The 16,018-nt window shown below is 52.4% G+C and overlaps 1 protein-coding gene across 1 annotated transcript in view; it reads right to left on the bottom strand.

Annotated features, from left to right (window-relative positions):
- Nucleotides 1–2,389: 2,389 nt before the first annotated feature.
- JPH3 (junctophilin 3) overlaps nucleotides 2,390–16,018 on the bottom strand; it is a 56,629-nt gene continuing 43,000 nt past the window's right edge. The window contains exons 4-5 of the mRNA XM_068411465.1: nucleotides 14,330–15,249; nucleotides 2,390–2,470 (exon numbers count right to left, since the gene is read on the bottom strand). Coding sequence (XP_068267566.1) covers nucleotides 2,390–2,470; nucleotides 14,330–15,249 — 1,001 coding nt within the window. The remainder of the gene's footprint in view (nucleotides 2,471–14,329; nucleotides 15,250–16,018) is intronic.

Below are 16,018 nucleotides of genomic sequence, written 5' to 3'. Positions count from 1 at the left end.
CTGTGTTTGCACGTAACTGTTCAGCCTGCTTCTGGCGGGACCTTTGTGTCATGCACTTGAATGCACAAAAAAAGTCCTCGAGAGCCTTTACAAAGAGTTGCAACCAGATCTACAAAACCCATGGATGAAGTTGTAGGGCTGCAATCACAAGATGGCATTATTTGGTTCGTTTCAAGTATGCAGCAACCATTCAAGGGTGAAAAAGATGACTAAGGACCCCAAAAAAAATGCAAAACAAAAAAAAAGGAATAGGTACGAAGATGATGGACAATTAACTGTGGAAAATGAAATTTAAAAGTTACTGGGGTCTCACTGCCTTGAGTTATCATTTACCCTGTCCACCCATAGCCCTCTGCCTGAAATGGGAGAGGAAGAAAAACTGCGACAGGAGGGAATAAGACCATGTAAGGAAAAGAACTGAATTTAACTGGCACATGCTCTAATCCTTAGTTTATTTCTGGTTAAAAATATAGCAATCCAGTGCAGTGTAATAAGAAATCTGCTGAAAAGGTAGCAGAGAAACAGCTAAAACAGAAGCAAAGCAAAGCTGAGTCCACAAGTCAGGGCTGTACCCAACAACTCTGGATGTGAAATGTCGAGGAAGATGTTTTCCCCCCTTCCCCCCGGCCCCAAATATATCTGTGTAAGGGTTTCATCCCACCCTCGCCTTGCTGCCACGCTCGCACCCCTCCTCCTGCTGAACGGAGCTGCGGTGGGTAGGACTGAGGGTGGAATTTGGTCCCTGGATGTACCAAATCCCAACCGAGCCGTTGGAACCGTGCCCGGTGGTGGTGGGTCCCCAGCGGGGAGGGGAGGAAGAGGACGGTCGGTTGGGAGAAGCGAGGGGACGTCAGCCATTTCCAAGCAATTGAGCTAAGACCACGCTCTGGTGATTGGGACCATAACAGCTCAGAACAGGGATACGGCATCTTTAATGAGTATGCATATTATCAGTGGGGACAGGGGAGGGGAGAAAATCAAGGCAGGCATATTACAAAGATGGTATAAACGAACAAATTAAGTGACATAGAAAAAAAAAAAAAGAAAATACATCCTTAGAGGCTGCCATTGCCAATGATGTTTGGTTTTTTGTTTTTCTTTTTTTTTTTCTTTTTTTTCTTTTTTTTTTTTTTTTACAGGGACATGTTGGAAGCTGGAATATACATCCTGCATTACAAAGTGCAAAATACTACATGCTCAGAGCCCAAGCATGATGTCTGAAACAGTCCACAGCAAGATGTAAGAGACAAACCCACCACCCTCTCCCTCCTCTCTGGGACATGCTCCAGTGCTCCTTCCCAGATGCCTTTGAAAAACAGTTTTATTTTGCTTTATTCTGTTTTATTGTGATCCGAAGTGGATCAGGATTGAGCCCTCTCTCCCCAGTCCCTCCCCACCAGTCTGCTCCCCGGCATCTCGCACGTGTTTGGGGTGCGATGCTCACGTAAGGCTGCTCCTCGCGTGTGGGTGAGTACGGCACCATGACCAGCAGCTACTCAATTTGTGTTGCTGAAGGTGCCTGAAAGTTTTTTTTGGGAATCCAGATACATGTTTTTACCCAGGAGAAATTGGCTGTGACTTAAAATTAGCACTGGGTGGTTTTCCAGCCTTGCCACGGAGAGGGAGCAGCCTGGGGAGGAGGAGTGACGGCAGGAGGGTGGTGGGGCTGCTGCTCACACCTTATGTTCCCTATTCCCCCCGTGCCACCAAAAATTTAGCAAAACACCAATTCTGCTTTTTTCAAAAACAAATAACAAAATGGGGCCCGTTCCCTTCTCCCATCTCTCACTCTAGGCAGGGTTCATGCCTTCCCCGTGCTCCTTCTCTCCTCCTTACCGCAACGTTTCTCCATTTGCAAAGGGAGAAGGAAGAGAAGTGCCAGTTGCCTGATTTTGCTTTTCTTTCCCATTTACTTTATCATTAAAGCTGTTGTAGATTTCCCTGGGAAACTCAGCCTGGAGCATCCCAGGACCCGTACACCCTTCAAACAGAATCTCCCCGTGGTCCCCTCATCTAGTCTCCATTTTGGGGTGCGTTACTGTTGTTCTGAATATATTTTTTTGGGGGGTGAGGGGAAGGGAAATGAGGTTTTATTTTGTTGGGATTCCTTCTCATCCTTTCCAGTGTTGGGGGGGCAGAGTGTTGATAGCATTTTGCCATGCCACACAGCATAGTGTTATACAAGCAAAGAATTTTGGCTAAAATCCAAAAAACATTACCCAGGAAAAAAGGCAAACTGTGAGTGAGACTCGATCGTTTGTTGTTCTTCTGTGAAAAGACTTGGAAATTGTCGTAGGACAGTTCGAGTTATGATTTTTCCCTTTTTGTTGTTTTTTTTTCCCCCATTCATACATGTAACTGTTAATTTTGCAAACAAGACAGTCTTGAATTAGATGAAAAAGTTAATAAACAAAATGGCGACTCCAATATTTAGTAAGATCACCATGACTACAAGGATGGGAGCCGAGCCCTGGAAGAGAAAGAGAAGGAGAGGAGTTAGAAGGCACGTTGAAAGCCTATCTAAGGTTGCCTTGTAGCAGGGTTTGGGAGCTGTGTGGGGTGCGGGACACCGCGGGGCAGGCGGGTCTGCAGACAAGCAGACCCCAGAGAGCAGGTTGACACCCTCCAGCAAATGATCCCAAAGCGCCTGGTAACCCTCGCTGGATTTCAGCAGGCTGCTGCCTCGGTGAGGAATCAAGATCATCGCCTTAAAGGTGAGCAAACAGCAGAAGCAGAGACTAAACTATTGCCTCCATCACCGTGACACTAAACAGGTCACCCTTAGGTCTTTTACCGAAGCGCGATGCCCTCCTAAGACAGGCCTCTGATTCTGCAACGGCAGCCAAAAGCCCTCTCCTGTTTCACCAGCAGAAACGATCTGGGCTCTGCCAGGAGCCCCTTTGCTCCCTCCCCACACTGACCCATCGCCCAAGGCATTCTTGGGGCCTGCAGCATCCCTGGTGGCACTGTCCCTCTGATGCCTGGGTGACAGCAAAGCTGCTGGGCTCCTGCTTTCCGAGCCACTTCAGCACTTACTTCCCCTCCGTTTGCCTCAACAGACACGTGTACCCACGAGTCTCGTGTCAGACTCTGTCTCCCGTCATGCATTAGCACAAAAGGTGTGTAAGTAAGTCCCATGTGAGCTCCAGAGCCCACGTCTGCCGAGCAGACACCTGGATGCACACCCACCGGTCCCAGCGACTGGGACAGCAGTTCCTCATGGAACTTGTGTTGTACATATAGGAACTCTGGCCTTAAAAGAGTAACTGAAATGGGTTGCTTACCCGCGGTGGTCAATGAAAAGGAAAATAAAATTGGATCATATAGTTGTTTGGGGATGGTTTGGAGGAGTCTTCAGAGGACATTTCTCAATAAACATGATTGCTCGTACAGGTATCCCCATAACAGCAAAAGCTGGGCCAGCATGTGGTGGTCTCCACGAAGGCAACATTTTGGGAACGCTCTAATAACCTTTTCTGAGGTTCTTACGGAGCAAATTAAGCTTTTGGGGACTATGTGGAAACCATTGCAGCAACTCGCACTACAGCTGGCCCGTGTCAACCACCCACCACAGGCTGGGTTGGAGGCACCCCAGAAGCACCCATTACCTCCCACTGAGCTAAAGGCAGCCCAGACAGCTTGTGTTGGACCTGATGAGGATGTGGCTGTTGGGCCCGATTAGCATCCCAGGAACGATGGGGAGAGACCGCTCAGCATCGGGACTGCAGACAACCCTCCCACGCATCTTTCTGCAGCACACCGGTCAGAAAAACATCCACCCTGCCACACATTTGCTGTCCTGAAGTGTTAACGGGGCTTGCATCAGGGTGAGCAAGCGTGTGTGCAGGTAGGTGGTAGCTATTTCTCGGCATAGCTGGTATCCTTGTCTATTCTTGCTGCAACAGAGCTGTGGCAGCTTTAATCGCCTGGAATGGTATAAATGCTTTGCTCTATGCTCCTGTCCTCCTAACAAAGCTCCCGTGGCTGTTGGGTTGGCATGGGGCAGGGGTGGGCACCCTTTCGAAGTCCTTGTACCACTCCGCAGAGCTGCTGGGAAAAAAAATCTAAAGCTCCTTGCTGGCCAGAGATCGTTTCTCTTCTGAGCAGGCTGATTCAGTTCGCATTTGGGAGTGGGTGGGAGCGAGGATGCTGGAGCTTGCTGGAAAAGCATATTTGTAGCTTAGCAACAGGGTCAGAGGAAGCCAACCAAACGGAGGGATTGCAGAGAGCCTCTCCTGGCAGCCAGGTATCCACGCCTGGCTGCTTCCAGCAAATCTCTCCGCCCGCACCACGCAAAGCCTTTCAAAGGCAGAAACCACCCCCCTGTTGCCACTCCTCCTCCTCCTCCCTGGCCTCGCCGCTGCCAAGCGTGGCGATGCGGTGTGTTATTTACATTTGGGGGGTTTAGCTTCATTTCAAAAGATTATTGGGTTTTACGATTTTTGAGCTCGTGTTAATATAATAACAGATTGCAAGCGATTATCACTGTCATTGTTTCTGTTGGCAGGGCACCACAGAGACACAAAATGCATTTGGTTCCCTCCACCTCGCAGCCAAGGGAGGACTTAACTGCTCTTGCTCATGCTTGCGTTAGCCCTGGTCCACTCGCCGTTTGGTTTCCTCTGCCAAAGCAGCAGCGACCATTTCTGCCCCTGCTCTGCTCAGACTACTAGATCATTTCAATACCACAGAATCACACAGAATCAATGAGGCTGGAAGAGCCCTCTGGGATCATCGAGTCCAACCATTGCCCTGACACCACCATGGTAACTAGACCAGGGCACTAAGTGCCATGTCCAGGCTTTTCTTAACCCCCTCCAGAGATGGTGACTCCACCACCTCCCTGGGCAGCCCCTTCCAATGGCTAATGACCCTTGCTGAGAAGAAATGCTTCCTAATGTCCAACCTGACCCTCCCCTGGCCAAGCTTGAGGCTGTGTCCTCTTGTCCTATCGCTGGTTGCCTGGGAGAAGAGGCCGTCTCCCACCCCACTACAACCTCCCTACAGAGGAGGCCAAGCTGTACACCAGCTGACGTGCGCCTCGGATGATCTGGAGGCTGCTTTCTCCTCCCTGACAAAAGGCATAGAGCAGGACTGGCTGCCTCCTTATTCCCTCGTGTTTGAGCTTTATCCTCACAAACACGGACGCTTTGGGATGGACCTGTTGGACCGACCCAAATTACGACCCTTTGGGACTTGTGGTCAGAGGATGCTGATGGGATGGTGTCCAGGGAGGGAGCACGCCCTTCATTTACACACCAGTACATCAAAGCATGCTCTCATCTAGAAAAACAGGGAGTCAAACCACGCAACGTGCACCTACCCCCTTGCATCAGCAGCAGCTGGATTCCCGTGCACGAATGTTTTGCTCAGCTCCCTGGTTCAGGCTGCATCTATGTGCATCTTGCATCCTCTGTTCAACGCAGAGGCAGGAGGAAATGCTTTGCCACCACATATGTGGGGTCTTCCACGTTTGCCAGCAAAAGCATCCCAGAAATAGGATGACCAGGGAGGGGAGGGATCTCTGCAAACCGAACAGCTCAAATCCGACTGCCTGACAACCTACAAATCCTCCTTCCTTTTTACAGCTCCCTCTTTCTAACACCCTCTTCCCGGTGCTGACTCCAAGAAGGGCTCTCCACACAGCGATCACAGGTACGGCTGCTCCCCCGGGGAGATGCCAGCGTGTCTTGGCAGGGGCCAGAGTCCTGCATGAGCAGCTTTGCGACTCTGAAGCTTCTGTTTCAGCTCCAATTACGAATCCCGCTGCACTCCTAAATGCTTATGGCTGGCTTATTTCTAACTTGTAAGGTCTTGGTGCCTTAACCTCTGCTCAGAGGGAACGCCTGCCCCTTTGATGGCAAGGATGTCCTGGGATATGTGTCATCTGTTCCCAAGAAGCAATGCCTGCTCAGTGCCCAGGCGGAAGATGAATCACGTCGGGGTTTGTGCTTTGGAAGAGCTGTTTTGCTGAGCCCAGCCTGGCACGAGGTCAGTGAACTCCCTTTTCCTGCAGCTACAGCCAGCGTTTCAGAACCAGCAGCTTCTACAACTCCTCACGCCACACGCCAGCCCCCTCTCATGAAAGAAGAGAAATAGCCCTTGATTTGCAACTTTGCGTGTTGCTTTAGTAGTTCGGTGGTGCTTTATCTCATCTTTGGCCTTCTTGAGAACTTAGAAAAACCCAAAGAAATCCCCGAGGCCGGCGGTACTGCAGGCTCTGGGGTGCCAGAAAGCCAGAGGTTGAGCTGATTTTCCAAGCCTGGGGTTTGTGTGTCACAGACAGCAAGCAGCCTGCAAAGCTTTGCTTTTTAATCTTTTTTTTTAAAAAGCTACAACGCTCTCCTTAGCCCTGAAATAGCAGTGCTAAAGCAGGCCGTCAGGAGCTGCAGAGATTTGTTTTACCCTGCCTGTCATTCAGGCTCCGCTGCGAATCGCCGTGCTGCCTCCCAGTGCAGCGCCCGCCAGTCCAGAACCTGCTTTACTGGGAAGCAGACGCCAGTTGGCAGCGTCCTCTCGCCCAATTTTAGCTGTCTAAACGTTAGGCGTCTAGTCTGCGCTAACCATCTAGGCTGCCTGTAGCCCAAGTGATGTGAGATGAATTCCACCCGGAGTGGTTACCAGCCTGGCTCCAGGAAACGGAAAAATTAAATCAAGCTCTGGTGCGCCTGAGCATCATCCAGCGTGCTGGGCGATGGCAAATTTCATCAGCAAAACCAGGCAGCGCTGGCGCTGGGATTTTTTATTTTTATTTTTATAATAAGATCCCTGGACTCCTTCATAGGAGTCTCTGACCTACAAGGAACAGCTGAGGGAGCTGGGGGTGTTTAGCCTGGAGAAGAGGAGGCTCAGAGGTGACCTTAGTGCAGTCTACAACTACCTGAAGGGAGGTTGTAGCGCAGTGGGAGTCAGCCTCTTCTCCCGGACAACCAGCGATAGGACAAGAGGACACAGCCTCAAGCTTCGCCAGGGGAGGGTCAGGTTGGACATCAGGAAGCATTTCTTCTCAGCAAGGGTCATTAGCCATTGGAAGGGGCTGCCCAGGGAGGTGGTGGAGTCACCATCTCTGGAGGGGTTTAAGAAAAGACTGGCCATGGCACTTAGTGCCCTGGTCTAGTTGCCATGGTGGTGTCAGGGCAATGGTTGGACTCGATGAGCCCAGAGGGCTCTTCCAACCTGATTGATTCTGGGATTCTGTGAAAACATCTGCCAAGGATGGGCAACGTACACCCGTATCAGCTAGGCGAAAGGGTCCTTCTGTACCAACAGGGATAGTCTCCAAGGACTTTTAAGATTTCTCCTGGAGTTTAGAGAGCTGGAACATAGACCCAAACCCATGGAAACACTAAAATGTGAATAAACCCTTGTTATGGCACAGAAGTAGCTGTAGAGGTAATGAGTGAAGGCCTCTTCCAGCCGCTGGTTTTTGGCACGCTGCAGCCGAGCAGCACCTTTTCTGCCCCACCGTCTTGTTTGTTTTCATCCTTTAACTGTTGTGTAGCAACTCAAGAGTCTTACTGGGAATACAAGGGACAGCTGGTTTACAAACACAATTGTAGCATAATTAATTTAAGCATTAACAATCCATTATTATCTGTTATCGCAGGGTACAAGCGTTGTCTCTCTGCCATGGAAACCATAGTGCAGGTTACCTAGGAATCCCTCTGGGATCTATTAAGTGTAATTACGAGGGACTTGGATCAGCAAAAAATATATATGCATTGTTTTCCAGCCTCAGCACTGCGGAAAGTGCTGAAAACTTAGCAGCTCCGTGACATTTGTGCTGAATTGCCATATAATTGCCAGGAACAGGCTGCTGTGAAACAGTTAAGGAGCATTTAGCAAAAGAAACATAAGGGATTCACTTTGCCTTCTCCAGCGTATTACAGCATCTCCCGTGGCTCCAGGAAGGGAGCCCAGGAGATGCTGAATGTGCCGGTGTGAGAGGAACGGGCACTTGGTACCGGTGGGTGGTACGGAAAAACCTGCTTCTGCAGAAAATAGTGGTTCAAGTGAACGTGGGGGTTTAACCCAAGAGGGTGTCCCTTAATGAACTGTTTTGTCACCTCTGGTTCAGTCCTCACGTCACAGGTGCCTTCGTAGCCAGGAGCGAGCTGTACATTTGGGGCTGTATGTCTGGTTTTAAGATTTTTGGTTCTCCTGCAGTCAAAAGCTGGCATTGGGCCGCAACTTTTTCAAAGCTAGAAGATGTAGAATTGGGCTCAAAACCCTAAAATGAATCTGGGATGACAGGAGCAGAGTCAGCGAGGTGATGTCTTCAGGTAGATCAAAGGGCCCCTGAGATTAAAAGGGTTTTAAAAGGACCCTGTCAAGGTAAACATCACATTTCTCTCTGAACATTATTCACCTTGTTGTTACAAGTAATGCTGGTGATGTCTGAACATGAAAGAGATTAGAGGAAGAACGGTTTCTGATTATTATTTGTTTTAAAAAGAGACAACCCCCAAACCGTTTGGTGTGCGATGCGCCGGCTCCTCCCGCGCACGCTGCAGCCCCTGGGGCGATGCTCAGACCTGGCTCGTCCCTCGAGGTGTGATGGCAAGAGGGTGTCTGCAGGGCTGATCCTCCGCCTCACTCCCCTGTAACTACAGCTTATACTTGTAGGACACGTGTACGTGCCACGGCCATTTGGGGTTGGGGTTTGAACCTGTTTGGTTCGATGAGAGAAGTGAGGAAAAGCCAGACATGCCAGTGGTAGGAGACCTGGGGAAGGCTCCCGATGGGGAAAGGAAAATAATGGAAAAACCTGAAGCTGGAAGACTGAGAGGACCACAGGGATAAGCCTCAGGGTTTAGTCCCAAGGAGATTAACCACAGAAAAGTCCCCAGACCCTTTTCCCGGCAGCCTGGTCCAAAGGCAGATAGGTGGGAGCATCTCTGTGCACAGCATCAAGCCCGGTTTGAGATGCAGGTGAGGCTTCAGTTCAAACAGTGCGTGCCTGTTTGGGACAGAGGGAACAGCCAGCTGTTATTTTTATCTCATTTTGCACCCTTGAGGGCAAAAGGTGCCTAACTTTTCTGTAAAAAGCTCTTCACCCCTTCAGTCCCTTCAAGAACAACCCCGCAGCCGCTGGGAAAGGGAGCATCCATCACCCGCATGGGCAGGGAGGGGCCATTTCTGGGGCAAGCTGCGGTCCTCTGTCCCCCCATCGAAGCCTGGGCTGAGCCCCTCCGCCCGGGTACCCCCCTCAGCCCCGGCTCCGGCACAGCCCTGCGCTGCCTCCTCCTCCTTCTCGCTTTCCCCAGCGACAGCAAAACCTGCTCAGAATATCTTGACGGAAAATACGCCCCTCGTGCAGCGAGCGAGCGAGGAAGATGCTGCAGCTGCCGCATCCCTCCCCGCCTCCCCAGCGGGTACCTGGAGCCGACACGGGGTCTCTTTGAGACCCCAAACCCAGCAAATGTCTTGCAAACTCCGTTTGCTGCAACTGTTTCCCCTGGTTTGTTTGCAATAAGAAGCAGCACCATTAGCAAACAGCTGAGACCACTGAGATTTTATCTGACAGTATGTGACACAGGAAGAAAATGTCAGGGGTGGCTGGGGTGGGTTTTTTTTTTTGACTGCTGGCCTGCCATCAGGCTTTCTTGGTGAGATGAGACAGGGGGATTGTAAAGGGCCAAGTCTTGAGCCTACTCACATCTCCAGGGTGCCTCCAGTGAGCCCACAACGTGTCCCTAGAAGCCTTCATCTAAATACCCGTGATCGCTCCTGCTAAACGAGGACAGGAGATGAATCAGACTCCGTTCGTGCCCGAACACTGGCCCTTCTCGCAGGCATGCTGAGGCCCTCGGTGCCTAAAACACTTCTTTTCCCTTTTAGAAGCTGCAGATGTTCAGCACCTGCAGAAAAGGAGATGTATTCTTTTTTTTTCCCCCCAGCCCTGAAAATGTGATGTGTTTCATGCTGATGGATAAAAGGGTTGCTGGCATTTTAGAAAGCCTCTTTCCCTTTCCAGTGTCTCAACAATTCCTTTTTTCCTTTCCCATTTTAGAACTTCTCAAAGGCTCTAGGAACCCGGGAAGCACTGAGGCACAGGCTTGAGCTTTGCGCCTCGTGGGTCTTTAAGGCCAGAAAGGATGGTGACGTTCGTCTAAGTCCCTTAATCCAACAACACCGACACCGGTCCTGGCGCGTTGGTTTCCGTCTCCATCTGCCCAAATGATGACAATTGATGTGAGTTTGTCCTGTGCGTGCAGGGGTCAGTGCACACACACAGATCAGGTGGCTTTAAGTGTAATTTTAAAGTGTTTATATGACTGTAGTGCCACCTTGATGACCCTGAAACCCCAAAGTCCCCTGATAGCGAACACCAAGCAGCGCTGAATTTCATCAGCGTTATTGAGCGGTGGCCTCAAGAAATGACCTTTATAAGAGCAATTTTCAATTACTAATGTGCAGCCCCAACGAAGCGGGGTTCTGGGAACCTCTCTTTAAGGGACTGGTGAAAAACAACCGAGAAGAACAAAGTTCCTATAGCTCATATAGCAACCTATAGGTCTGACTCCTCTACAGAGGTCTGCATCCCCACCCGGGCACGCACTGGGAGAGGTTAGACACCAAGGGACCCTCCAGCTGTTCCAGCCTCATTTCTAAGACAGAAATCAAGAGGTGTGGGGAGAGAAGTGATAATTTTAAGGCTGCGTTTTCGCAAGAGCTGCATCTCCACCCCATTCCTGGGAGCCCTGCCAGAGGTGTGCTTGCTCCCGAAGCTGGAGCTGGCACTCCAACGCAGAGCCGACCCACCGGGCTCACTGATGGTGTGTGTAGAGCTAGTGTGCGGCAGATTATTTTTAAAACAAGCTAACCTGTGAGGGTGACCTCGGTTCTGCACAGGGCTACCCCAGGTAGGGCAAGGATAGCCCTCCTCTGCTCCGAGCATCCTCCCCGCTCATCGGCAGGCACCTTTCTGAAACAGCCCGGCTGCCTGGGAGCTGAGAAATGCCCTTTCCCATGAGCAGCTTCACAGACGGCCGTGCTGTGGATTCCAGAGAAACGGGAACGGCGTGGGCACACACGTGTGCAGGCGCACACATGTGCATGCACACGCGTGTGCACAGCCACCTTTCCCAGGAGCTGCGGGTCGCCTGCACGCCTGCACGGAAGGGGACGAGTATTTCAGGCCAGCGTGAGAAATGGGGCTGTGGGGAAGTTGGGGAGCCTCAATTCTGCGTGAAAAGATCTAATGCACGGGCAGGACACGGTGGGTTTTTGCAGGACTGAGCGTGCGAGTGCCCCGTGTCGTCGCGTGTGCACAGAGGAAGGGGGATGTGGGGACTGCGGGATAAATCCTTCCCCCTCGGCCTTCCCCTCCTCTTCCTCAGGGACTCACTACGCTCGCCGAAGTTTGCAATGCTTTGAGCTCCTTGCTGGCAGGTGCAGGCAAGGTCACGGCGTCAGGCAGGAGGCTGGCACACAAACCACGGCACCTCCTGGCTCTCTCCTACCCCTCCTGCCCCTGCTCCTGTCCGACGACCACCCCACGGAACACAACCCCGCTAGCACGGCGCAGTTCTCGCTAGAACAAATTGTTGCTGGCGTTGTAGGTTATTTAAATCCACATATTATCTCTTCCTCTGTATTACATTAGCTTCCTCCCAAACCTTCGCCATCTGTTCCACCCTCGGTTATGAATGTGAGAAAACTGAACATGCTGCTTCGCAGCTACAGCACTTAAAAAGGATGATGTGCATCCTAATGGCTCTTCTGTGCGCCTTTCCACGCAGGCTGTGCCCCTTTGCTATTGCCCAGGATCCACTCGAAATAGCCCTTGATGCTATGTTCACTAGTGGCTATTTACCCCCAGCGCTGCAGCCCAAGCCCTCCTCCCCGGCAGGAGGCACCCAGGCTGGGGTCTGTCTGCGAGAGGGGAGCCTCGGCCGTGCGTCTGGGCTGCATGGGGACAGACACCAGGACTGCTCGTGCCAGCAATGTCCCCGAGGAGTGCCTGCCTCTCAGCGAGGAGAAACGATGGTTTCACTCCTCCTTTGGGACCCGCATCTCCCCCAGCTCCCTGCTGCCGCGTGAGGTCACGTTATCAGAGGTGCTGGGCCATCTGCGCGTCCCACAGACTTCAACGGGGTTGATGTCCGTGCAATTACTGCTGCTGCTTTTCCCCTCTGAGAGCCTGTCAGGCTCCCGATGCTGCCTGTCACTTCTCTAGTGCTACACCTGCAGGTAAGGACAGCCCGGTCTGTGCTCAGCGCTCACTGGGGTGTGCTCAGGGCTCGCTGCACTTGGAGCTCTTTTTTTTCTCCTGGACTGGCAAGATGTGTCCTATGGTGCAGTCCACCAGCAAACACCCTGTGTGCAGCTCTTCTCAAGCGCTGTGTGGGTGCTTTCGAGCCCGCACCGGAGCTTGTGAGATGAATAGGAAGCCAGAAAGCTACAGGGCGGTGTGTGGGGGTGAATTATCCACAGCCACAGCAGGGAGACTGTGGCAGAGCTATAGTTCAGTCCTTCCTGCATCCCGGCTGCTCACGGGCACCGGGATGTCACCGCTCCCTCCTCTCCCCCACCCGTTCGCCCTCACCCCTCTGCTGGCAGAGCCGTCGGTGGGCGGCCGGAGGAGCAGGGATGCTGTAGGTACAGCAACAGGAATCACACCTTACAGACCGTGATGCCTCTAGCCCAAATTTTCAGTGTGACTGACAAATGCCATTTCAGTTTCATGATCCCCATCTCCCAAACAACCAAGCGTCATCTCCTGCTGCCCTGACAAGGAGATTTAGCTCCTTTCTTCTGCCAGAGCCTGAAATGTCACCACCTGAGAGTTACAGATTGCCTGTTTCTTCCCTGTAGGTCTGGCCTGGGCTGTGGGACATCCAGCAGCACGGGACCCCTCCAGCCCTGCCTGTGTTTAGCACTGACTCGACACGGTGGTGGCTTCCCCGCTGCTCCCAGCAGACCTCCCCATCACCTCTCCTCGCAACGTCAAACCAACGGGGAGAGCAAGTGAGGAAGCTGCTCTCAATGGTAAGTCTGGGAATCATCAAAAACCAGGGCTGGAAAGGACCTGAAAATCACACAGCCCAGCCTTCTCCCAAAGCAGGTTCAGCTCTGTCCAAGTTATATCTGAGCTGCAGATGGCCAACCAGGTCTTAGACCACCTCCTCCCTCCCAGGCACCACAGCCTCCCCAGGCAATTTATTCCAGCCCTCAACTCACCAGTAATGGCTAATGGCTAACCACTGCCTCTGATGCTTGAATTTAAGCTCATTAATTCTGTTCATCGAGAACAGATTATTCCCTTCCACTTTGCAGCAGCTGTTTTATGTGTTTGAAGATCACTCTGTCTCCTTTTCTCTAGCCCAAACACCTCCAGCTCTTCCCAGCAGCCAGTTATTAATGCCCAATGTGTCCTTTTCTCTCCTCAAACGAGGAGCCCAGGTTGTCTCCAAGTCCCACAAGCTATGGTCCTGCTTAGAAAGCCTACTTGTGCTCTTCACAGTAGAGTGATAGAGCTCTCCTAGCCCGCTACCCTTGCTGCACTTGCCTGGGATCCTTCCTGAATTGCATCCTCCTGTCTGCAGTTTGCTGAGACCCTCTTGCACTGCATCCCCCCACTGAGGTGCTTGTACCCCCTCCTGGCTCAGCGCCATCCACACACCAAAACACATGAGCTATGTGGCATCACGCAGATCAGTGCAGGAAAAGCAGAGCAGTGGTCAGCTCAGGAACACAACCCCTTTGCAAAGTCCCCTGCTCCATGACCATGGTTCCCTTCTCCACCTGGGTCAGGTCTCCAGTACAACGTGGTGACAAGGCCACTGCTTCAACGGGCAGTGCCATTGGGTAGCGGCAGTGACGGAGAGCCGCTGCAGGCTGACGCAGTGCCCAGCTACCAGGATTTAAGCACTGATGTTGCAACAGGGTCCCACCACGCTCTTGGGCCAGCGTGAAGTTCTGTTGCCATAACCCAACCACAAAGAAGCGTCACCACCACCACCTTGCCTACTCCTGCAGCTTTTCCACCAGGTGAATGCTCAAAAGCCCAGCAATGAGGTATTTTTATTGCTGGCCCCGGGGCTGGGTGGCAAAACAGACTCAAACTTGCTGCTCACATCCTCCAGTGAAAACCGCACTGTTCCCACCAAGACAGACAGTGCAGAAAGCCCCACACCAACTTCCAGCACACGCTGTTACGCAGGATGGGAGAAGGGAGGAGGGGGACTTCAAGGCACCAACCCACGGTAATTTGGGGTTCAGCTCAGCTGGCACAGCGACCTCCCTTACCGCTCCTCTGCAGCACCACAACAGCTCTGCACCGGGATTCTCGGCCAGATTTCAACACACAGTTTCGCCTACTTACCGTACTGGATTTGAGCGCGTCCCCATTGTCCTCTTCGGATTCTAGTGCAACAGGTAAGGATTTCTGTGGCGGGGAGAAGGTTAAGTCCCACCTTAGTAGCCGAGGTTCAGCTTTGTCCCCGAATCTCAGGTTTTCCAGTTTCTGCACTGTGGGCTCGGCAGAGGAAGCTGGCCTGAAATTCTCTTTGTTCTGGGACTTAGACCTCAGTCTCTGAACCCCGAAGCCCCGCTCTTCCCCGCGGTGGTCGTCAGCCATGCTCCTGCAGGGTCCCCCTTTGCTATAGTGTCTTTTTTGGGTGTGAATCTCTTGCATATAAGAATCCATCCTCATGAGGGGCTTCATCTCCATCTCGTAATTGCTCATCTTCTCCTCGTCCAGCTCAAGCAGTTTGGAGCTCCCTGAGCTGTGGTTGTGGGACCTGTGGTGGGAAGTCCATGAAACCGTGGCTGGGGAATCTGTCCACCTCTCTCTTTGCTTGTGGTTGGAGGCCGAATGTTTGTGTCCTCCGCTCCGACCTCGGTAGTCTTCAGGGATGGAGGCCGACCCAAGCTGACCGCTGCGCAGCGTCCCGCTTCTCACGCCGCGAGTCCCACCGCCCTTCTCTTCGCTCCAGCTGTTGGGGCGCAAGTAATCCCCGCCGCGTCCCTCCAGCAACATCTGGATCTCCCCACCCCTCTCTTCATCCACAGAGACCTGCCTGGAGAAGTGAGCACTCTTGTTCCGGCAGGAAGGACCCAGGGGCGGCGTGGAGGAGGGACTGGCAGGGAAGCTCTGCAGTGGGCTGTCGTCAGGAGTCAGGTCGGACGGGGTGGTCCCTTTGCGGTACAGCTCGGGGCTCTCTTGTTGGAGAGGCGTCCCGGTGGAGAGGACCTCAATGTCATCGCTCGAGTTCTGGCGCTTCGGTCTCTGGCATTCGAGCCCTTTTTGTGTAGTCGTTAAGAGAAAAGAGAGAGGGAGAGAGAAATGCAACAGGATTATTTCTATTCTGTGGGCGCCCACCAGGCTTTTCATGTCAAAGAATAGGGCTGGGAGTGTTGGACGGCAGGGAAACCGTAGGGCGAGATCAGGACAGCAGCAGCGTAACACAATGAACAGCTTCTGCTATTAGACCACGAGAAAAGGCATCGCTGGTGTTACACCAAACCTGCTACCACCCCCAGCACCCGCAGAGCAGCATGGTGTGAGTGGCTGCAACCCGGCGCAGGAGGTGGCTCAGGGAAATGCTTGGTCATAGAATCACAGAATCATTTTGGCTGGAAAGGACCTTTAAGATCATCAAGCCCAACTCTTAACCTAACACTATCAAGCCCACCACTAAACCATATCCCCAAGCACCACATCTACTCGTCTTTTAAATACCTCCAGGGATGGTTTGGCAGCGGCTGCTGGTGTTGTCAAGACAGAGGCATTCCACACTCGGGTTGTGTTTCTCCACTGCTGTAAACCTAGAAGCCACCCGGCACCACCATGGCTCTCGGTTCCAGCTGATCCAAACAGGCTCAAGGGCGGCCACTCTGTTAGCACCTGCAGCTCTCGCCTGCCCCGCTGCCAGCAGGCACCCTGCTTGCCTGGGGCCGTGCGTGGGGACCCGGCTGTGTGCATCACAAGGAAAAGGACTCGCACTAAGGGTGTCCATGGCCACTGATGTTTTTTGGGGATCCATCTGACCACCTTTTTCCATCAGTTCCC

This window comes from Nyctibius grandis, chromosome 12 (assembly GCF_013368605.1).
Source record: "Nyctibius grandis isolate bNycGra1 chromosome 12, bNycGra1.pri, whole genome shotgun sequence".
Classification (NCBI taxonomy): Eukaryota; Metazoa; Chordata; class Aves; order Nyctibiiformes; family Nyctibiidae; genus Nyctibius; species Nyctibius grandis.
This window is presented reverse-complemented; position numbering and strand designations above follow the sequence as displayed.